Source organism: Primulina huaijiensis, chromosome 2 (genome assembly GCF_012295235.1).
Source record: "Primulina huaijiensis isolate GDHJ02 chromosome 2, ASM1229523v2, whole genome shotgun sequence".
NCBI classification, from domain to species: Eukaryota; Viridiplantae; Streptophyta; class Magnoliopsida; order Lamiales; family Gesneriaceae; genus Primulina; species Primulina huaijiensis.
The window spans coordinates 1,540,476-1,565,207 of NC_133307.1; the positions used below are offsets into that span (position 1 = coordinate 1,540,476).

Below are 24,732 nucleotides of genomic sequence, written 5' to 3' on the forward strand. Positions count from 1 at the left end.
TGGGATTTTTGGCAGTTTACATAGGACAAAGAAAAATGTACTAACGGGGCTATTTTGTGCCCTGGCACACACCATTCGATTTTTTAAATTGTCTCAAACTAGGACAATAGAGATTAATATGACATATTGGTAGGCTCGAAAGGCTCAAACGATCCAAAAATCGCCTAAATCATCTCGAAATCATACAATATCCGTATTTCGCCTCGAAGAGTGTTAAACCAAGTTCTGGACTACTTCTCATTCACTAATCAACTTTTACAATCCGACCATGTGCATCAAAATAATGATATGACACTTTTTAGAACAAATTCAATTACACATCTCCTTATCGTTAGGCTCAAAGGGCTTCAAATGATATGTTATAAAAATTTAAATGTGCCCAAAGAAACTCAATGAATGCCTAGATCATTTATGTGCTTGTAACATTTACTTCAATATCATATAGAAATCACAAAAAGTCTCAAATTATGTCGTCTATCAGTAATACTTAGCGTGCACTATACGTTCTCTCCTTATCAGATGTATCGATGATCATGGCGAAAGTGCATAAATGGTTGTGAAATTTTAAGAAATTGTACACATGCACCATGACTCAACCAGTTTGGCAAAAATATCATTATGGGCCCACTGATTCTTCTTCCACACTTGGCCTACTAGACACTGAATAAATTTTTTTTGGGCAAAATATTAAACTAACTATAGCAAGAATTCAAGTAACAGGAATTAAATTAAAGTACCCTCCCAAATTTAAAATATGCATTGTCTTCAATGTATGTAAGAGTTAAAAAATTAGGACAATTCATACTTGGGGCGACAAGCGTCTATATTCGTCGTTATCATCATTTTCTTCCATGTGTTGGGGTGTTCAACTCATCACACAGACCTGCTCATTAAAAGATTATTAGTCTAAGTGATGTGAAAATATGTGACTAAAAAAAAACTAAATTAAAATGCAGAAAATAAAATTTCGTGGATTGCCTCCCACGCAGTGCTATGTTTAAAGTCATCAGCCTGACTCTTCTTCCAGTTCAAGGTGGATCATGTGATCTCTTGGACACCTTGATTACCACCCTCTGGCCTTCAACCTCCATGGAAAACCTTCCTTTCTTAACATCTATTATGGCTCCAGTGGTATCCAAGAATGGCCGTCCTAGAATAATAGGAACATTCTGACTGTTCTTCATGTCAAGCACAACGAAATCTGCTGGAAGCCTCAGTTTATCGACTTGTACTTCAACATCTTCCACCAACCCCGAAGGTACCTTGACAGATTTATCTACCAATTGCAAGATCAGTTCTGTGGGATTCATCTTCCTCAGTCCATGTTTCTCGTAAAGAGAATTTGGCATTACGTTCAATCTCGCACTTGAATTACAAAGAGCCTCTCCCACCATTCGGCCCCGTATTGCACATGGTACATCTAATTTCTCGGGGTCTTGCAGCTTCTTGGAAGATTTCTTTGTATCTCCTCATCGTCTCCTTCAGTGCGAAGCATTTCGAAAGGAATTTTGTAGCCAATTCTTGCCAAGTAGTTATGCTCCCTAGCAACAGTGAATGGAGCCAACCTCTAGCTTGATCCCTGAGAGAAAACTAAAACATAAGCAATCTAATAATATTGTCAAGAACATTATTAATTTTTACCGTGTCAATAATCTCCATAAATCTCTTCAGATGCAGATGAGGATCTACAATTCCTGCTTCCCCAAACTGGTTCTGCTGAACCATGTTAATTAGTGATGGCTTTAGCTCAAAATTGTTAGCATTTTTCGTTTTGTGAGCTATGCCAAAGTAGTGGGCGTTGATCACCGATTTGAAATGGTATCTGATAGGCACCACATGAGTGAGTGGGTTTTCGTTCTCTCTGTATTCATTCATTGAATTAACCTCTCCTCTTCATGCTTTTCTCAAGGCTCTTGCTGCCTTTTTAATTTCTGGGTCAAAAATCAACGAGTCAAGCTCTAAGTTTGTCGCATAAACTGCAACAGAGGAGAACCAGAGTGAATAAATAAATAAAAAAACAAATCTAAATTAAAGTATAGACTAATTAGTAGTGATATTAATATTAAAATTAATTTAGAGCACTCCTCGGAAACGATGACAAAAATTTGCTGCAATATTTGCTACCCGCAAGTGAACGGTGTCAAGTTTTAGTACTTGGTAGAGCACAGATATCGATCCCACAGGGAGTGCAATTTAATTATAAATTAATTACCACAACTAAAATAATCAGACTTTATTTAGAAAATTTAATAAAATTTTTGTTGTTAATTATGAACTAAAATTAATGAAAGTGCGCAAAAGATTTAAAATCAGTGAGAATGATAATCTAGAGATACGATTTCACTTTGTCTTCACTACATTAAAATTATCATTGACATGTATATTTATAATTTCGAACCGATAGATGCGCTCTTCGTCTTCATTCTTTGTTTTCGCTCTTTTTCCCATTTTCTGGATTTTTGTGCGTGACTGCCGCTCTCTCATGTGGTTAGCGTTTAATTTTTTTTTTATAAATGCATGAATGGTTGCGAAAGCCCAAGAAAAGCCCGTCAAATTCTTTCTCCTGCGGGCGCTCGGCTGCACAAGATTTCGGGCAGCAGCACGCAAGCTTTAGTTATTTGGGCAGCCGCACTGTGCGCATGCTACTGTTCATTCATTTTTTTCTCTTGCACTTCTTCTGCTTTCTTGTTCACTTCATTTTCCATTTCGAAATTTAATTTATTCCTTGTTGGTCACAAGTTATACGCTTATGCTTGATTCCTGCAATAACATAAACAACTACCAAAACACATAAATTCGCTCGATATTCGATATTCGCATACTCTCATGCCACTTTCTTGGGTAAGTAAAGTGCAAAACTTTCACTTATCACGAACTTTGCATTTATTGCAAAAATCATTAAAACGAATCAACATTTTCAAAACCTCATAAAACCATCACACTTTAAAGACATATCAGATCCAGGAGATCACTACGTGCTATATTCGCGCTTATTCATTATTTTATATACTGTAAAGTGTGAAGTACTTGTTGTAAGGTCAAAAAATTAAGACGACGTAACTCAACTGTATACAAATCTAAGAAATATGAAAAATAAGTAATTAATTGATTTAATTGCTTAATTGATTATGTGACATGCATGATTATATGTTAAATAGGATTTAATTGTCATGATGCATAAAATTGTATTTTTAAGGATTATTCAAGTTGCGATCGAAGAACGGAGACCGAGGGCTGAAAAACGTAAAATGTTTTTATTAAATAATTATTTTAAATTTTTTAAAATATGGTTGATGGTTTTTCTTATTTTTGAATATAAGGGGTTTTGAGGTTATTTTATACGTCGAGACGTAAATTTTATCGGCGTTGGTTTTTCAACAAAAATACGAACTTTTTGGCAACCCGGCTAATAAATGCACAAACTTATTTTTAACAAAACTATTTTAATATTTTAATTAAATCCTAATTAAGACTAATGGACTTAAATTATGAGCTTAATAGGCCTAAGCTTAATTAAGGATTTTATTAATATATAATATGAAATACACCCACAAACCACACACAACCTACACGCCTCAAATCAGAATTTTTCCCTCACCAAAACACTCCAATACACGACTCACCCACACACATAAATTGGTAGAAAATTTCGAAAGAAGCTCAAGGAATTCAAGCCAAGGTTCTTGCCCCGTTCTTCGCAAATCGTCAACGAATAATCGTGCTTTTTAAAACGCAAAGGCACGCCTATTCTTTCCTTCAAAACATCATCACACCATAATATGTTTTTATGCATGAAAAGTATGGAAATCAAGTGTCACTTTGATTTATTTTCGAAATTTCATCATATGTCAAACTTTTGGCTTGTATATTCCTTCAAAAATCATGTTTTTGTATGATTTAAGGACTGCCATGATTTAGGTTATGATTAAGAATGGTATTACACATGATATAGGATCCTAGACACACACTACACACGCTGGAAACCACGAAATAATAAGCTGGTAAAACATGTTGCTGTCATGCGAGGATAATGGTTCGGTCTTGGTCGTTGAGGGCTCGGCTGGGCTTTGGCTGGGTCCAGGGGTTAGCCAGGGTCGTGGGACAGTCAGGGCTAGAATCCTAGTCGTGATAGGACTCGAGCTAAGTGGGCTGGGAGGAGTCCTTGCCAACAAGGGCTCCTACCAGAGAGTGGCAAGAGGCACGCGTAGGTTGCAAGCTTGCGTAGGAGTCAAGGGCTCGGCCTGGGGTTCAAGGGCTGGGCTAGGGTGCGTCCTAAGGGTCATAGGTGAGTGCTAAATGTTATTTTATATGCTAATATGATTATTTTCAATGATTATGGATGTTTAAGAATTTTTATATGTTAAATTATGGTTTTTAAATGTTCATGGATTTTTATGGTTTCATTATTGGACATTTAAAAGATATGTTGCATGCTTGGTTTCAAAAATAAAAACGATATGTATATGCATGATTTTATTAAGTGATGATAACATGTTGAAGGATGTGAAAAGATTGTGACTAATACGATGATATGTTAGAGACCAACATGTATATGAACACGAAAGTCACAATCAACGATCTGAATTCAACAAAACACGTATATGAACATGAATATGAATATGTATATGTTGAAAATGATATGTATATGCTTATGATTATACGAAAATGTTTATGATTTTACACGTTTATGAAAATGTTTAAGTTTAAAGTTTATGCTTTATGATGAAAATTATATTTTAAGTACAAGTATTTTTCACCGTTGTATGTGACATGTATTACGTATTACTCGTTATCAAGGATATGATGTATTGAGTCTTTAGACTCACTAGGTGTGATTGGTGCAGGTGAGTATGATAATAATGTTGAGGGAGGCTTGGATGCCTAATCTGACTGGACTGGAGGTGCACATAACCCGAGGACCAGTGCTTCTATTTTTTGCATTTAAGTTTATGATTTTACGTTAAAGATTTTACGACTATTTATTTATGTTTTAAGAGATTTTTGAGAGATTTAGTATGGGCTACACTTTTCATATTTATTGCTTTTTAGGTTTGGTAAAATGTTTTACGATCTCATGTTTTGACTATTTCCTTTGAAATTTCAAATAGTATTTTGATATTTTATTTTAAAATGGTACAAAAGTATTTTATGTATATGTATATGTATATGTAATGGCCGAAGTTATGAATAGCTTTTGCAAAAAAAAAATTTCTAATACTTTTTAAGAAAACGATTAAGCAGATGTTTCACTTGTAATCCGTGGAAAGAGTCTTTTCTAGAACTAAATTGATTAAAGCTTTGCGTTGTAATACTAGAAGTTTCAGTAGGTTAGAATAAGATCAACTGAATTGGGTTGTACAAGTGTGTACTAATCAAAGTCTTCTAGTGATACTTTCTGGAAACTGAATAAGAAGAGACTAGAATGGTTTAGTCCTTCGAACATCTAGAAACAAGTTATGTGTAACTGACCTACTGTATTTAGTTTCACTAAAATGTTGTGGACTGTTTCCGCACTTATCAACTTAGTCTGCTACACTTTCCAAGTACAAGATCAGCTTCTGAATTCTTAAAAAAATTCGGCACACTTTTCAAAAGTAAAAGTATTTGAAGTTCGAAATGTTTATTCAATCTACTTCTAAACATTTCACCAATCCTAACATAACACTACCTAAGAATGCATCTAAAAGTTGACTTTATCAATATATATGAGATCTATTGATTTTTCAATAGACTTCACATATATTATTAAATTTTCACTATTAAATTAATGTTTATGGTAGAACCTAGGAGTAGTTTGAAATTATTAACTCGATTTTAGCATAGATTCTACTACAAATACTATATATATATATATGTATATAGAGGATCACTAATTCATTAACGGCAAAGGAAAATCAAGATATAGCGCCACCTCCTACCCTAAATAGCCTAACTGAATCGCGATAATTACAATAGTAGGATAAGGAATGAGCTGTAATTAAAGACTTAATTTAAATTTCTTGGTCAAAATATGCATAGATATTCGATTGAAATGGAACTAAACAAGTGACATGTTAGCATCTTTTCAGTATTATCATACACAATTACACAAATCGTATAGAATTCCTTGTCAGATGACAATTTCTTCCAAAATCTTTAGATCCGATATCTGATATGAACGGAGATGGGTAAGAAAAGATTTTTTGAACCCGATTATATAAGAGATCTTCGAGTTCGAGGATGGAGACAAGTCTGGTAGAATTCAACTCATGTCCAACCCAATACCCGATTAAATTGTAACAAATTATAATATATATATAAATCATATATATATATATATATATATATCATTTAATAAAATCATATTAAAATTAATAAATATATATATAAATGATGGTAGTTGGGTGGAATGAAGAAAATTTTCGTATAAAGATGATGTTAATTTTTTTAAGATAATGGTGCTGAGATAAACTATTTATAATATTTTTTTTTATTTCTTATATGATTTTTTGTTTGATAATTTTTATATTTAATATTTTTTCTTATTTTTCTATAAAAAAATTTGTAAATATCCATAGCTTCATATAAATAATTAAAATTTGAAAAAAAAAATATATAATTGAAAGTGATAATAGAATATTTGGGTAGGGTATGAATGCCCAATTCTCCGACGGGTATAGGATGAAAGTGGAATACCCGATGAAGATGAGGATGAAGATAGAATGAGAACAGAGTATATGGAATCATATCCAAATCTTACTCATTGTCGTCCATAATTCCTAGTTCTCACAACCTATGCCTATTTTCCTCATTATACATGTAATCGTCGTAACAAATAATACTTCACTCGCCCCCATGAGCATGACATAGTGGTAAAACATTTTGAGGATGAGAGTCAACTCCAAGTGTGTTTAGACTATGATCGCATCTGGATTTCCCTTGGACGCGAACCAGTGGAATGCCTAACTTCTTAGAAAATTTTGGACAGAGAATAAATTACTTTATAAAAACTATTTTCTATAAATCAAACTTATCAAAATAAAGATCCTAATGTTTTACGTATGTTGTTAATTAAAACAATCTTATTTTTTTACGAGAACAAATAGTTGCGGACTGTAAGGCTATCAGGCTAAATGTTTAATGGCTGTTAGGATATCTTACTGAATGTGCACGGGAAGTTGAAATAACTTGTTGAATGATTAAAAGTTGCATGAAGTCTTGTTGGATTATTATTCAAGTTTGTTAGATGTTTGAAAAAGATATTTTTAATTGAGATGATGTGATGCTTAAGGAAAACTTTAAAAGAAAACTAGAAGCTGTACTCATCTGAAGAAAAATCAGAACCATAATTTTTTGTATTGAGTTATTTAAGAAAAACCATAACACACCTTAAAAAATAAATTACAGTGGACCGAACTGAGAATGAAGTAATAGAGAACCAGAAGCAGTAGTCAGGAAGTTAACCTTTTACGATAATCCATGAAACTATATTAGTGACATCAGTTTTGTTTGTACTATCTATAAGAGGATGTCTCTATTTATTGTATTCATTTTGTACAATATTAGGCTTTATTAAATCAGTTAAATGAACCTTACAGATCATTTGTTGTTATTATCATTTTGGGTACAAAAACAAATAACAAGTCTATTATTGGATCTAGGTACTCATAACGGAAAAAAAGAGTCATTCTCATTCGAACGTTGAAGATGATTTATAGAGAGACTTCATGATGTGTTCACAAAATATTAACCTTTTTGTGTGAAATTGTGAAATCACGTACTCCTTCTAGCTTATCATACTGAAAGTCTACAAAAAAAATATCACGCTATAAAGTTCTATCAAATTCATAAGATGATTTGTACTATCATTGTTCACATACTATTTCATTGTATTCACTCACTGAAATGTGTGAAGTATTTGTAATACGTGGAAAGAGTATTTCCGAGAATCAAAATTCATCAAGTGTTGAGTTGTAACACTAAGAGTTTCAGCATGCAATGGTAAGTCCTACTGAATTGAGTTTGTACAAGTGTGTATTGATCAAAGTTTTTTAGTGATACATTCTGAAAATAGAATAAGAGAAGGTGTACAAGGGTTTTGTTGTTCGAACTTCCAGAAACAAACATTATGTTGTTTTACCTTCTACTTTTTTTAAGTTTCATCAAGTGTTGTGGTTTCCACACTTTTAAGTAGTCCACTGCACTTTTAAAGATCGAGATCAGATTCTGGTTCCTAAAAAAGTTTGAAGCACATATTTCAGAAGCAGGAGAAATAACAAGTTTGGAGTATTTATTTGACGACCACTTCTAAACACTTCACCGATCCTACAATATTGTTTATCTTTTACCAGCTACTAACAGAGAAAACTAAACTATCTCAATTCAATCCACTATCTATCTTAAAGCTTGCCAAAAGAAATAATCAAGCCCTCCTTATCAAGCTGCCAACAACAGACAGTCACTAATTATATATGAGCCAGATAATATAATGTTTCTGGATAAAGACAAACTCTACTGAATATTCTTTTCCTCGAACAAAATTTAATAGTTTGTTTGCTGAATTTTAGCTAGTTTCTAATATCATTTATCGTCTTATACTATATTTGGAAAGGAGATAAGGACATACGACATTCTCTGCATGCATACCGAATGATAGTACAATTGAGAACTTTTTTTAAAAAAATATTAACAATGAAAATGTCACATAACTAGGAACAAATTGTACGACGTTGAAGATTACTGAATCAACTGCGGCTATCGATCATTTTTGCATCTTTATAAAAATTTAAGTCCTTGAACACTCTTTAAAGAAGCACATCAACCTCTCAAAGCACACACTAATATGCTCTATCTGATCTTTCATGATATATTGTGTTATTGTTTGTTCACTCTATCATTTGTAATATTGAGTTGATATAGCAATGAATTGTTTGTAATTATTAAAAAAAATCTTTTGGAAACATTATTATACCTTATAAGTAATAGTTTGAATTTATTATTGATAAATGTAACATCAAATTCTAAATATTTAAATATTAGTTGAGTGTTACTATCTTTTAAATTAATTATCTTGATTTATTATATATACATTACGATCATCTCATCAAATATTATGGCCAATCGATCAAATATTACGGGAAATTTTCTTCTATTGGATATGCAACAATCAAAGTTGTCGTAATCAATAAGATAATAGCATTATTGAAAGCTGAGACGGAGCTCAACCCACATCTCTAAATTTTGGCCCCATTCTTCAAGGAAAAATAAATTTAAGTATTAATTTTTAAATAAAAAAGAAGAAAATAAACAATTTCTCAGATTTAAATACATCCGAGGAATTATTTCTCGGATCCTTTTGTAATATTTAAAAAAATTATTGGACAAAGGACAAAAGTACGACCATCTTAGACTTTTATTTTCTCTTATTTCTAAATCTCTTCTATGCTATTTTTTGAATTCCTATTTTCAGATTTTTTTTATGGGTATATGTTATAACACAAACTCTTGTGAGACAGTCTCACGGATCAATTTTGTGGGTNATCTCTTCTATGCTATTTTTTGAATTCCTATTTTCAGATTTTTTTTTTAAGGGTATATGTTATAACACAAACTCTTGTGAGACAGTCTCACAGATCAATTTTGTGGGTCGAATCTTTTATTTGGGTCACCCATGAAAAAGTATTACTTTTTATGTTAAGAGTATTACTTTTTATTGTGAATATCGGTAGGGTTGATCGCGAAACCTTCTCACAAATAAAAATTCGCGAGACCGTCTCACAAGAGACTTACTCATGTTATAAAAACAAATTTCAATATAATAATTTATCGATTATTAATTATAAAAACATTCCATTACCAATGTATATTAAAAAATATTGCTTAAATCTTAGTAGTAACTCGATTTTTTAATTAAGAGTTTGAAATTATGAAAAAAATTCCAAACATAGCTTAAAACTGTTAAACATGATAAAAAAAAAAATATGATTACATATATATTTAGACATCGTTTGTTTCGTGTGATAGGATAAGTAATTGATATATAATAAGAGTGATTATAAAATAAAAAAATAAGGATAAATAACACATTATGATAAATTATATGATGTTTGACATGATTTTAACTTGCTCGATTATTTTTGTTAATTTTACTAAAATGCCCTCATCATATATTAATTAGTAATATATTCTTAAAATGATTGAATAAATAAATAAAATTTCTAGAATTAATTGATTTAAAAAATTATAAATAAAATTAAAACATTATATTAATTATTAAATTTTCATTAATTTCAATTTCCGAAAAAACTAAAAAATCGATTAATATTATAGAAAATAATTAAAATTTGATAATAACATAAATATTCATTTATTGTGATAATTAAAATATTAATACAAATTTGAATATTAAATAATTGTTAATAACAATTATAATATTACGGTTAAAAATAATATAATAATAAAAATATGATCAATAATAATTACATTATTTATAATATTAGTCAAATTAAAAATTATATTTAAATATTATTAAATTTTTTGAATTTATAATTATTTTAAACTTTAGGATATTAAAGAAAAATTTAAATTAATCAAACATCATCCTTTCTCCCCCAAAAGATTATATAACCACCAACAAGAGGATAATAATGCATACAGTGCGGGCTGAGTGCGGGCTGAACGGGGGCTATCACAATTTTAATCATGCACACCAAACACGTGATAAGTTAAGGATTAAAAATTAATCACCCCTTATCATGCATACCAAACAATGCCTTATGTGTTTCTCTATTTATTATGTAACGATTACGAATTAGATTAAATAATTAAAATATTTTTTTTAATCTCCTTTTGCAACTTGATTGTTGTGAAACATGTTATAGAATAATGAAGTATTGAAAACCTAAGAATTGTACAGTGTTGCTTCACTTTGATTATTTTAAAATCACATTTTTTATTATATTAAATTAAATTTGTTTTTATAATCACTTTTTCTGTTAGAATATATGTGCCAATAGTATAATACTTATTATCATGTACATATAAATTATAATATATATACTCTTTTTTTGCTAATTAATTAATTTTTTTTAAAAATAAACCATTTTGGCCTCTCTTCAAATAAATTTTTCTGGCTCCATCGCTGACTGTATAAATATTTAACTTGTGACAATGTCAATACTAAGTTCATATTATGTTATATTTGCCCTTTAGATTTCACACAAATATCAAAGCCAGATGATGCCAAAGAATTGGTATGCACATACGTATACATGTTTTAAAATTATAAGGGAAGATCTGAACAAAATTGTGTTAGAGCAAAAGTACATAAATTTCTCAAGTTGATATTTTGGCAAGTTGCGAACAAAGGGGCATAAAATTTAGGTAAAGTAGCGTTTTTGGTTGTTTTGCGATTTTGGTTCTACTATGTTGTCAAGTTTTATACTTAATCTACTATTTTCGTTTTTTTTTTTCCAATTCAAATCTTTCTTTCTAACATGACATTGATGTACATCGATGTGACACTAATATGTGTGAGTATCATATCAATATTTCCGATGAAAAAACATAAAATTACCAAAAGTTGAACGATACCGAACTGTAAGACCGAATATTTGTCACTTTATCAAAATCTGTATTTGGTGATTATGATGCAACTCTAATATTTTAAATCGTACATCAGCTCAAATATCAAGTTTCAATTGTTCTACCAAGAGGAGGAAATTATTGAACCATAGCAATTCATCTCCCAGTAATTGTACTCATTACGATCAATGAGAATCTAACTCATGGATTTGGCTCTAATTTAAATTGTAGAACCGAGTGTTTGCTATTTTATCAAAAATTATAGCCAGGGATAATGATATATCTATAATCTTTTAAGTTTTAAAATAACTCAATCACTGCGTTTTGATTGCTATGTCAAGCAGAGACAATTATTGCAATTTACAATAACTAAGACTAAATTTAACAAGATCAATTATCAAAATCTTCAATTTTGATATATATATATATATATTAACACGAGAAATTTAAATAGTAGATAGAATATAAACCCTTCTCTACCTTGTCTCCCTGAACATTCTCCTGTCCATTCATCTTCACCTCTCCCTGTCTTAATTAATGTTGCATGTCATCCTTTCTCATTGTCATATTTCCCCCTCTCTTCTCTCCACAAAAACAAGAAGGAAACCATTTCGTGTTCGCCGGCTTCCGCCTCCGCGCTGTCCCGCCTGATAGCTGTCTGACACCGTTGTATCGATCTCTCTTGGAATTCCAGCTTCCTTACCAATGCCATGCGATTCTGACATGGACTCGGACTCCTCATCAGATCTCGTTTACCCATTCGGGAAACTAGATGGTGTCTTCAGCGAAGATATTCTTGAAGTCGCCGGAGAAATCTTCTTCACTGCATGCAGGTCTTCGCCCGGGTTTGGTGGCCGAAGCGCTGCCACAAAACACAATCCATCAGCTGATAATGGGGCAGATGGGATCGGGTCGGGTCCTGGGTCTCCTGTCAAGTGGTCTGGGGTGGGGATGGCGATGACGAGCCGGTTAAAGAGGGCGTTGGGATTGAAGATGGTGAAGAAGTCTCCGCCGTCAAGGCGGGCGAGCATGTGCGGGTCGAACCCGTCAAGTGGGATGGTTTTCACTGAGGCGCAAGCCGCGAGGGCGAGGCGGCCGATGACTGCAGCGGAGGTAATGAGGAGGCAGCTGAGGATGACAGAGGAGAGTGACAACAGGCTACGTAAAACTATCACAAGAACCCTTGTTGGCAAAGTAATGTGGCATGCATTCATATATGTATATATTTGTGTGTATGTGTGCGCATGCTTTTGAACCAAATAACCAATTAAGAATTTATTTGATAGAAAATCTGCGTGGTGATTTGTATAAATTGAAACAATAATGTTTGTAACACTAAATGGAGCAGAGTTTTCATGTCAAATTCATTCTGTCACGAAGAAATTTACGCGAGACGCTTTCTGTTCTTGAAAATTAAGTTTCCTTTCAGAAATATTGTAGCATCAATCGTCTACATCAAATGAATTGTCGGTTTGTAATATTGCTTGTAACAAATTGTTTAATTTGAACAGACAAGTAAGCGAGCAGAGGCGATCATCCTTCCTCTCGAACTACTCCGCCATCTTAAACCATCTGAATTTAACGACGGAGAGGAATTCTATCAATGGCAGAGACGGAAGTTGAAGATTCTAGAGGAGGGACTCCTCCTCCACCCTTCGGTTCCACTAGAAAAATCAGACTCCTTTGCTGTTAAACTTACAGACATAATTCAATCTTCAGAAACGAAGGCGATAGAAACCGGGAAAAACTCGGAAACCATGAAAACACTTAGCCATTGTGTCGTATCTTTAGCAAGCCGAGGCCTTGATGGCAAGAAAACTGATTCATGCCATTGGGCCGATGGATACCCTTTAAATGTCTACATTTACATCGCCTTGTTGTACTCGGTGTTTGATATTAAGGATGAGAGTCTAGTCCTGGATGAGGTTGATGAGTTGCTCGAACTGATTAAGAAAACATGGCCTGTATTGGGGATTAACCGGTCAATCCACAACTTGTCTCTCTTTTGGGTATTTTTCAAGCAATATGTTGCGACCGGAGAGGTGGAGTCGGATCTTCTGGGGGCTTCAATCGTGATCTTGAATGACGTAGCAGACGATGCTAAAAGGGTTGAAAAAGATGACATTTATGTTAAGATGTTGGCTTGTGTGTTGAATGCTGTAAAGAGATGGTCTGAGAAGAGATTGCTGGATTATCACGGGAATTTCGATCGAGGGACAACTCGCATAATGGAAAATGTTCTTCCTTTAGCTATTTCAGCCACAAAGATATTGGAAGAGGATGTACCTTGCTATGTTAGTGTAGAAAAGGGAGAAGTGACTGATGATTTAGATGGCAATACGGTTGCTCGATACATCCGATCGTCGATAAGAAATGCATTTGCTAAGGTTTGTCTAATCTCTCTCTGATTTATATTGTCTTTGCTGATGTTATTTGAAAGATATGGACACAAAACAAACTATAAAACTTCTTGTTACTGAAATTTCTATGATCAAAAGATTCTAGAAGATCAAAACATCAATGGGAAGAGTCAAGAAACAAGAGAAGTGAATGAGGTGCTGATGAAACTTACCAGAGAAACCGAAGAGTTGGCAGCAAAGGAGAAGGATATATTCACCCCTATTCTCAAGAAATGGAACCAGCATGCTGCTAGACTTGCTGCTGCGACTCTGCATTCTTGCTACGGCACGTTGCTGAAACGGTACCTAACTGGAACATCCTCGTTCACAAACGAAGCAGTGTTGGTCTTACAGAAGGCTAAGAAGCTCGAAAAGGTGCTGATACAAATGATGGTTGATGGCTCTGCTACTGGTGAAGATGGATACAAAGAAATCATTTCTTACGAAGTTGATTATATCATAAGAAGATTGTTAAAACAATGGATTCAAGAAAGGTTGAAAAAAAGCAAGGAATTTATCGAGCAATCAAAAGAAAGTGAAGTAAGCTTATTATAAAATACATTGAACCATGATTTAATTTTAGAGTACTTAGGGGATTGATGAAACCAACGCCACTTGTTTGCTCCCCTGTCGATTGGATCCATAAAGATTGGTCAGATAGTTTATGGGTTTTTCTTCACTTCAACATTTGTTTTTGCAGACATGGAATCCAAAGAGCAAAAGTGAGCCATACGCGCATTCCGCGGTAGAACTAGTGAGATTCGCCAAGGAAGCTGTGGAGAGCTTTTTTGAAATTCCGGCTAACATACCTGAGAACTTAGTTTATGATCTTACGGATGGATTGGGGCATTTCTTCCAAGATTACATTAATTTTGTTGCATCATGTGGTAAGAATTCTTGAATTCCTATTTAGTCAAGCATAGATGAGGGCTAGTTGATGCGAGTCCTAAAGTAAAAAAAAATTTATAAAGTTCACGTGTAATTTTTATAAAACTACCTGTGATTGCTTCAGTATTGTGTGTCATTTCTATTTTGCAGGATCAAAACAAAACTATCTCCCTACACTTCCTCCTCTGACAAGATGTAGCCCTGATTCAAAATTTGCGAAACTTTGGAAGATAGCATCTTGCAATGCCGGTGTAGACGAGTCAAGCGAAAAAGCGTGGCATTCCGGAAACAACTTTAATCCTTCAATAAGTCGAGGGACACAACGTCTTTACATTAGGCTCAACACCTTGCAGTACCTTATCTTCCAACTTCACTCCTTAGATAAAACACTATCCGTCTCCCAAAATGTGATTTCTTCACCTAGAAGCCGTAAAAGAAACAAGCAACTTGGAAGTTCCTATTTCGAACATTGCCAATCTGCCATCCAAGTCGGGTTACAACAAGTGTCGGAAGTTGCAGCCTATCGTCTGATATTCCTTGACTCGAGCTCGGTTTTCTATGGAAGTTTATATGCTGGAGATGTGACGAATGCACGAATTATACCAGCACTGAGAACACTGAAGCAAAATATTGCTATTCTATGCGAAATAATCACTACCGGGGCTCAGGTACTAGCTCTAAAAGAAGTGATGAAGGCTTCGTTTGAGGCCTACCTAATGGTTTTGCTGGCCGGTGGGAGTTCGCGGGCCTTTTCTAGATCTGATCATTCCATGATTGAAGAAGATTTTAGAGATTTAAAGAAGCTCTTGTGTACATGTGGAGAAAGTTTGATAGTCGAAGATGTGCTTGAAAGGGAAGCTGAGATGATCGAAGGTGTGTTGGCATTGATGAGCGAATCAACCGAGCAACTAATCGAACATTTCAACATCGTGGCTTGTGAAGCTAGTGGGATATGTTTCATGGTTGAAGGTCTGAAACTACCTATTCCGCGGACAGGGAAATGGAACCGGTCTGATCCCGACACCATATTGAGAATCCTTTGCCATAGAAATGAGGAAGGGGCTAACCAATTCTTGAAGAAAACATTCCAACTGGCAAAGAGAAGGGCATCTATTGTGGTGTAAAAAGAATAATCATTGAGAAAGGAAAAGAACACACACACACACATTTAAATAGATAGAAAATTATACTAATCTATTCAAAAAATTGAAAGAGAATGTGGAATTGGAATTGTATATGATACAAAACTTTGGATATGTAAATAAAATTGGTCTGTAACATGTCTTATGTTTCCTGGCGATGTCGGGCTTGTGCTTAGTACAAGACAGTGATAGGATATTGTTAAATTGTAAGTTTAATTTGTCATACATATTAAGAACCCCCCACCCCACTTCATGGCCATGGAGAGCATAATGTAGGATTGACAGATGGTTATGTAAACCTCATTAATTCTATACTCCTGATATTATTTTGTAATTTAAAATTGTACTATATTATCCAAGATTTTTTTATTTAATTATCTAATTATTTTATTTAAGATTGTCAACTCTATCTAAAGATGTGTGAGATAATTAAATCATGTATACAATATCTAGGGAGCTCGAAATTTAAGATGATATTGTGCATATATTTTGATTTAAGGATAAATAAATAGATCATGATCCAAGAAATTAAATAAAGAGATATTGGATGTAAACGAGTAAAATTTGAGACATAAATTCGAATTTGGGAAGAAAATACAAGATAAATGTATAAGATTTGAGATGATATTGATGCGCATGGATCAAGATTAAACAGAGGATAATGCAATCTGAGACTTTCGAATTTTTCATGTATTTATATATAATTTTCAAAATTATGTAGATATGAAAAAGTCTACGTGATAAAGAAATGTAGGCATGAGAAATTTATAAGTTGCCTACCAAGATTTTAGGAAAAATCAATAATCCTATTTTTGGATAAATTACCATTAAATTCGAAATTTAATAGGGAATATTTTGGAATTTAAGGTAAAGATGTAGTCGTACTGCAAAATAAGATGTCTACTGGATGCTGGAAATTAGACATGGAATTCGAAATTTCAGGCCTGGATAGGGGATTATTTTCAAATTTATCCAAAAAAAATGGATAAAGAAGGATAAATTATTTTAGATTTAAAGTTTGATTCAAAAGTTCAAACGCGAGGATAATACATGATTAAGATAGCAGTCAGCCCCTATAAATAGGAAGATACTCCCATTCGAAAATCACACCTGAAAGTTACTCTAGAGTTTCAAAATTTTCCCTAGTTCCCTATAAGAAAGTCCGGCCATCTGATGAAGAGTTCAACTGAATCAGTGAAATCAGTTCAGCAGACGAACCAACTGATTTCACCAAACCAGCTCAAGACCAGTTCAGCTGACCAGTTCAAAGCATCAGTTAGGAGCCGATCAAGTTGTACAACAAGACAATCTTTATCTAAATGGAATCTAGCTTTTGCACATGGGTATAAAAGTAATTGTCCAATTAAAGGACAATGATGAACGTTGTAGCAGAGCTTAAAATCGAGATGTTCCAGAATGGCTGTCAGAAAGGATAAGACTCAAATATCGGGGAACGAATTCAAACTGCAATGAACATATTTGATGAGTCTTGATGTACAGTTACATTGCCTCTATATATACAAGATCAAGACCATCAACACGAGTGTGTGGAAAAATAAGTGTGTCCGGATAAACACATATAAGAGAGGGCACACATAATACATATCAGCTTAAAAGAAGCAACCAGCCCAGATTTGAGGGAACACTTCAACGTGTTATCAGCTTAGATTAGAAGCACAATTTCTTCAGTGTGTGAGAATACTTTTGTGTTGTATTCAGAGATCAATTCTCACATATGCACACACAATCACTCACATATACACACAGAATTGAGCTTATCAAATAGCTGAGTGAGTCTTTCACAAAGACAATAAACTTATGTATGTAGTCTTTGCATATGAGACATTAAACAATATGCTGATTGTGAGGTCCTGCCTACAGTCTTGAATGTTAGGAGTTCAGTTAGGCAGTAGCGTACGTCCTAAGCTGAGTGGGTTTGTACAAAGTATTGTATAAATCAAAGTTTTCTAGTGGAACCTACCAGAGTTGGTAGAAGGGGTGACATATGAGTAATTTAAGTCTCTGAACATCCATAAACATATCTTGTGCTCTTAACTGTTTAACTATTGCTTTAAAGCTGATTTGAACAGTTCAGCTGATATGAGTTCAGTTCTCATCATAACTGAACTGATACAAATTCGAACTGATCCCCCTCGTTTCAGTTATTCAGTTCACACGAGTTAAAAACTTTAAACTGATCAACTTTCTTTACGAAATATTACTTCGAGTATTTTCCGCTTAATTTAAAACCAATCTCAATTTAATTCATCGGTGTTTACATTTTTAAAATACGAGCTATTGCAGCTCATTGAGAATATTATGTTTAAATCAGTCTCGCAGGTGCCTCCAAACTGATCCATCATATTGTACTACGAGACTTGTTATTTTCGATTGTTTGGTTGTAAAAAAACAACGTCATAGTCGATTAACCTCGGTCTCGGGACATGACAGGTTAATTATATTATATGGAAAAACTCCACCTTTTTCTGGCATTTTGGCCTGTGATCGCAAATATACTTGGAAATGAGATCTTATTTCTGATCTTTTATATGGATTTATAAGAAAAGATAGAGAAATGTTTTACATTGCAAGATAAAGAATTTCAACCAGTGTTTTTGTGTACACTATGATATTATTCTTTTAGTCTGACCTGAGTCGGTGCAATTATTACTCAATTTGTGAAGCTTTTAAATTTCAAATGGATACAAAAAGAAATTTAACGAAAATCTATATTAAATATTGTTTAAGAACTTTGAGTTCACAATTAAAGTTCGACAAATTGTGAGAACATGAAACTGTTCACATAAAAGCACTGAAAAATTTGAATTTAGCAAGACCAAGACATGGTTCCCAATAAATTCGAAAAGAAGAAAGCTGAAAGCCCAAAACCCATGCAGATTTTCGAAAATTTGAAATGAGATTCAACAAACGTATAACAACTATTGGGTGTCATCTAATGATGTTCAAAAGGGGCATTCAAATGGCCGTTTTGACAGCACAAGTAACATCCATTTTAAGGCTAATGAAGTCCTTCAAAAAGGGTTGTAATGGCTTTGAATGACAGCCTCTGCAGATCATCTTTCTAAGTCTATAAATACCCTGCATGATTGCACAATGAAGCCATACAACATCCACAAACAATCTGAAAGTTTCAGCAAAAAGTTTGTTAACTTCAGTAACAAAATTCTGTTCATTTTCAAGAAGAATCTTTGTCCCCTTCTCAACCCTTGGCAACATCAAAATTAGAGCAGATTCTGCAAGTTGAAGCAAACACTCTACCCAAAATTCGAACATTGGATGGCAGAAACAACTCGAGCAGATCCTATAAATTCGAAGCACCAGATTCTGTACAAGCCTGAGAGGCTTCTACCAATTTGTGAGTCATCTGGCAACGTTGGTGTTTGATCATTCCAACAAGTTTCACTCACATTTGATTGAAGAAAAACAAGTAAGTTCACTTATATATATATATATATATATATATATTCAACCATACACTATTTGTTTCATGTCCTCTAATTTCATATACATATGTTCCCTTTCACATAATTCATTTGTTATGATATGAAATCTTGAAAATGTACTGTTATTATTCAAATTAAAATTAGTAAGAAAATTTCCAAAACATGTTAAGATAAGATAACACCCTGAAGCGGTGAGTTATAATAACTTATATATGGTTTTGTCCCCTCATATGAGAAACTGTTAGAGACTGATCAATATATCATTGATAGATAGATAAATAACAGTGTCTTGTATAAGTTTATGATATGTCTTGATGTTTCGTTTCGAATGCAGGTTGTCTCCGGTCTTGATTCGTGTTGCGACATGTTTTGAGACATGTCACCTTAGAACTCATATTTTATGTATATTTCGATATTCGTGTGTACGATAACAACACATGTTTTGGAGTTGGTGATCATGTTAGAGACATGAAGTTTCAAACATCGAGTTTAGTTTTATTTTCATTACGTTATTGTTTCCGTATTTATGTTATATACTATAAAAACTGTAGGATCGAACGCTTGCCGCTTTACCAAAAGCTATAACTGGTGGTAATGGTGCAACTCAAATCTTTTAAACCGCACAGCAGCTCAAGCACCACAGTTCGATCGCTCTACCAAGCAGGGACAATTATTACACCCAACAATCTCCCTCTCAATAATTGCACTCCTTGCAATAAATAAGAATCGAACCTGTGACCTTGGCTCTAATACCAATTGTAGGACCGAGTGTTTACCGCTTTACCAAAAGCTATAGCTGGTGGTAATGGTACAACTCAAATCGTTTAAACCGCACAACAGCACAAGTACCACAGTTCGATTGCTCTACCAAATAAGGACAATTATTGCACCCAAACCAATTGTAGCACAAGAATTGGTCCAATTATAGCTGTTAGATTTTAATAGATCAAAACCTTGAAAGAATTATATAATCGACCGGTTATTTATGTTAGAGAATATGTGGAAGAAGTGGTACGAAGCATATAAGCAATTATTTGAGGTCAATTATTGAAATGGTCCTTTCAAAAAAAAAATTATTGAAATGGAAAATCTAACGTTCATACAAAAAAATAAGAAAAAGGTGGAGATCACCAAGACAAATACAAAAGAAATTTGAGGGTCATGAAAATTAAACAAATAATAATAATAATTGGAGTAATGTATTTATGTACAAAGTTAGCTATTCCCTTTCTAAAATTTTGAAATAAATATCATCTCAATTGGATAAATGAAGCCATGTATTTATGAGGGTCTTGACCTATACCATATACAAACTNCTTCAAACAAGAACTAAATTGCCATATGCAGTTCTTGTTGTTGGGAGTCGGATCTCAAGCTTAATATGACTCCTGGAGTGTGTTGTTCGTTTGACGTCGCTCCTGCATTTTGTCTGTTGCAGATATTTTTATGCATTCTCCCATTCCTTAGGCAATATTTTTGGAGAAAAACTTCTTAGAACAGCAGAAGTGCTTCCTGTTTGGGGAAAAAACGACGACGCGTGTCAATGCACGACTCATATAGGTGTATGCAAAATGCAGAAAAACTGAAGTAACAGATGGTCTTTTGGGATGGATGAGTAGCGCGCTCAACTCCTGACAAAATTCCAGAGTTACATCTATGGATATGATGATGATGACAATGATTAGTATGTGTTGGTTTGTACCTGGTGACCGATGTTCCAGTTGTGTCGTGTAATCTGGGCTGGTCTCAAACATTTTGACTGACAAGTTACGTTCAGTTCTAGCAGAAGACTCGCCTACTTCTTCCCGGACCACCTGAACCCTGTTCTTGAAGGAATCAGGCATGTTAGCAATCACCAATTCCCTCAATGTTGCAATATATCTAATTCCTTCAGGAACCATTTCCAAATTGACACATTCATCAATTTTCAGACTTCGAAGTTTAGGCATTGCTCCTTCCTCTACTGTCCAATTTTCTATTCTTCTCTGCCCTTGAATTTCAAGAATTCTTAGTTGTGGGAATCCCTGAGAAGTACAATGAAGCTCATTCGTCTCAACTGCGTTCTTACGTAGCGAAAGGGAATGCAGATTAGGCAGCTTCTCCAGTGTAGCCATTGGATTTTCTTTGAGCATGCTGTTTCTCAGGGTTAATTTGACAAGGCTTCGAGTGAATAAGCCATGTTCGGGTAGCTTATTTATAGTACCAATCAAATCTAGTTTACGAAGATTACCGCACCCCACAAGTTGCCTCAGGAGATTCAACTCTCTTTCGGACTGGAAGAAGTGGCGGACACGTAAAGAGGAGTCTCTTAGACGAGTAGAATTCATGCTTAGGTATGTACACACTGCCTGAAGTCTCTCGGTTTCCAGTTCTATTACTGCAGACAGTTTTTGAAGCGCAGTTAGTTTGAAGATATCCCTATAGTCTGAGACACGTGTATCGAAGTTTTTAAGGATGTTCAGGTTGCATAAATGACTTAGCTGCAACTTCTCTGTACTTGTGTGTGATGGAGGGAGATACAGGTGTCTCAACTGATTCAGGTTCCGTATGACATTGGGAATTGTTAAACATACGGAAAATGGTAGCCGTAAATCAAGCGTTTGCAAGTATTTCAGATTTCCTATGGAATGTGGCAGTTCGTGAAACTTTGAACCTCTTAAACTCAGGTACCTTAGGTGGACCAAATCCCCAACAGCCTTGGATAGTTTTCTGCCAAAATCGAACCTTTCGAGGCTCAACACTTTTAGAAGTTTAGATTCAATGCATAGCAATTCAAGTGTAGGCTGAAGATTTCTTCTGTCACTAAGCCTGGAAAAGAACAATGCTGACCTGATGTTGTCGAGCTTTGCAGTAGGAAAACAATTGTTGAAATCATATTCTACTGCAATGGAAAGTCTGTGCGCATTACGGGTCGATGCAACAGTAGATGACGAAGATGGGGAACTTATCGAATTTGTTTCATGGCTAAAAGGAACCCTTTTCAAGAAATTTTCATCCTTGCCCTTTAAAAGGCATAACTCCCTCGTGAAGTCGTGAAGCTGACAAGTCTTGAATCGTCCAGTTAACTCGTCCACCACCACCTTAACCATGCACCTTTCAGCTAGTTCACCTAAGTAACGCTCCCCTGTGTCCGCGATCGATTCTTGATTCTCGCCACCTGTTGATTCTGATGGTAAAAAGCCTTCAGCAGCCCACAAAAAGTAGAGTTTCCGAGTGGGAATTTTATAATCCTCGGGAAAGTTTCCCATATACAAGAAGCATGGCTTGAGCTGATATGGTAGGTCATGATAACTCAGTGATAAAACATCACGTATCCCTGCTTTTTCTTGAGAGCTCCTTCCTCTTCTGGAATATGAATCCAAGTTTTGATGCACCATTTTCCATTCCGTTATTGTAGACTTAGTCGTTAGGATTCCCCCGAGCAGCACGATAGCTTGTGGCAGCCCTGCACACCGATCAACAATCTCGTTTCCTACTCTCTCCACCTCTAGCTGATTTTTTGGGTCTGTGAGGTATATTAAAGATCATGATTAGGACTCATTTAAGAATGGAACTCCGGGCTCACCGTTTCTAAGAACTTATAAGCTTTCTAAGCCATTTTGTTTCAAACATTTCTCCCCCAATCAAATATTTTATCGGATAGACTTAGTATGTTGAACATATGCGGTATCGAATTAATCACCATACCTTGAATACCGTCTTCTGGAGTAGATATATCAAGAAAATCAGTGGAGTCGTCCTCTTCCTCAACAGACGCGCATGTCCCAAAGCTTTGTATACTTGATGCTCCATCGTCATTCTCATCCTCATCGTCATACTCGCCGTATTCTCCTGTAAAACAATGCATCGGGAAAACTTATAAATTGGAAAACTCCCTGAACTTGCTGAAAATTTTGGTCCCAAAAAGATACCTGCAATGTTTAGTCTGTGGCCGATTTTCTTCTTAAGTAGCTCCCAACTCTCTTTTTCGTTTAAACGCCTTTGCTTGTAGAGATAACATCCCACGTGAGTTTGATCGATGTGATCAGCGATTTCTACGCTACGTGTTGTGATCAGAACTTTGCTTCGGTTTTGTTTGGTCGGAAAGGCCGGTCTGAGTAAATCCCAGAATCCATTATACCATAAACCATCAAGCACGATAAGGCATCGTTTCCTTTGTTGAACGCCGAAAAGCTCGTTAACCAGCTCGTGAACTTTAAATACTCTATCGGGTTTCTTCCCCTTCTCGGGCTCGAGATTGAATAAAATCCATTGCAGGACATCCTCCAGCTTCCATTGCTGAGATACATAGATCCAAGCAAAAGCTTGGAAATGATTCTTGATTTCTTCATGATAGTAAATCCTTTTCGCGAGGGTTGTCTTACCAACACCAGTCTCCCCAATAAGGCACACGACTTGCGAATCCTGAACTCTATCATCTCCCACCAGACGCTCCACTAACGCCTCCAAATCCTCCTCAAGGCCGACAAAATCCGGCACTGCCTGATGCAAATGTGTTCTCCTCTGCTTCTGGATTCGCAGTTGCCTCGGTTCTATATGTCGAACTCGTGAATCTGATTCAAGGGCAGTGATCTTATCCTCAACAACCTTGATCATCGACCCAACATCCTTGAAACTGTGGCTTCTTTTGAAAACGCTTCCTTCTTTTCTTGATGAATCAAGTAAGAATTTTATTTCATACACAGCTTGTCTTGTCTCTCCAACCCATTTTCGGGTTCCTTCGTCAGATTCTTGACCGGATTCCGCAATCTCCAAAATGGACATTAACTTGGACAGATTCGTCTGAATAAGCTCGATTCGACCTTGTAATTTTGTCAAGCTTTTTAAATCTTCCTCTAGCAGCTCATTAAGAAGGCTTTGGATAGCATAAATTGCTATGTATACATCCATTGCTGGTGTAAAACCAGAAGCAATTTTTTTGCTAAAACAAATTTTTCAAAATAAATGTGAAAATTTTTACTCGGAAAAGTTGACTTTGATATAATATTTTTTTTCCACAAGTCGTCGTTAACGTGTGCTGGAATGGAATCTGCTCCTTTTAGTTGTTTGTGGGGACGTCTAAGGGCGGGTTTAGGTCGGCCCTTCCTCACTTTTATGACCCGCTGTCCCAAAATTAGACGTGTTCAATTCCACATGAACCCACAATTAAAAAAAAAATTCTATTAATTTATATCCAATTCAAATATAAAAAATCATAATAATATATTTTTAAATATACAAATATCATAATACAATAAAATTATTTCAATCGTAACATATTATGAACTAAAATTATGT

The 24,732-nt window shown here is 34.6% G+C and overlaps 3 protein-coding genes across 3 annotated transcripts; 1 reads left to right on the forward strand and 2 right to left on the reverse strand.

The window, feature by feature from the left end:
• Positions 1-1,028: 1,028 nt before the first annotated feature.
• Positions 1,029-1,394, reverse strand: LOC140971872 (uncharacterized). The gene has a single exon (XM_073434404.1). It carries the CDS (start codon positions 1,392-1,394, stop codon positions 1,029-1,031), a length of 366 nt encoding a protein of 121 aa, XP_073290505.1.
• Positions 1,395-12,115: 10,721 nt separating this feature from the next.
• On the forward strand, positions 12,116-16,301 carry LOC140963397 (protein unc-13 homolog). The gene is made up of 5 exons (XM_073422705.1): positions 12,116-12,756; positions 13,074-13,949; positions 14,061-14,501; positions 14,662-14,848; positions 15,000-16,301. Exons 1-5 carry the CDS (start codon positions 12,268-12,270, stop codon positions 15,971-15,973), a joined length of 2,967 nt encoding a protein of 988 aa, XP_073278806.1. The 5' UTR covers positions 12,116-12,267; the 3' UTR covers positions 15,974-16,301.
• A 4,474-nt stretch (positions 16,302-20,775) lies between these two features.
• Positions 20,776-24,469, reverse strand: LOC140963404 (putative inactive disease susceptibility protein LOV1). Its single transcript, XM_073422718.1, has 4 exons — positions 23,367-24,469; positions 23,143-23,286; positions 21,158-22,960; positions 20,776-20,967 (listed from the first exon to the last, which is right to left on the reverse strand). Exons 1-4 carry the CDS (start codon positions 24,343-24,345, stop codon positions 20,900-20,902), a joined length of 2,994 nt encoding a protein of 997 aa, XP_073278819.1. The 5' UTR covers positions 24,346-24,469; the 3' UTR covers positions 20,776-20,899.
• Positions 24,470-24,732: the final 263 nt, after the last annotated feature.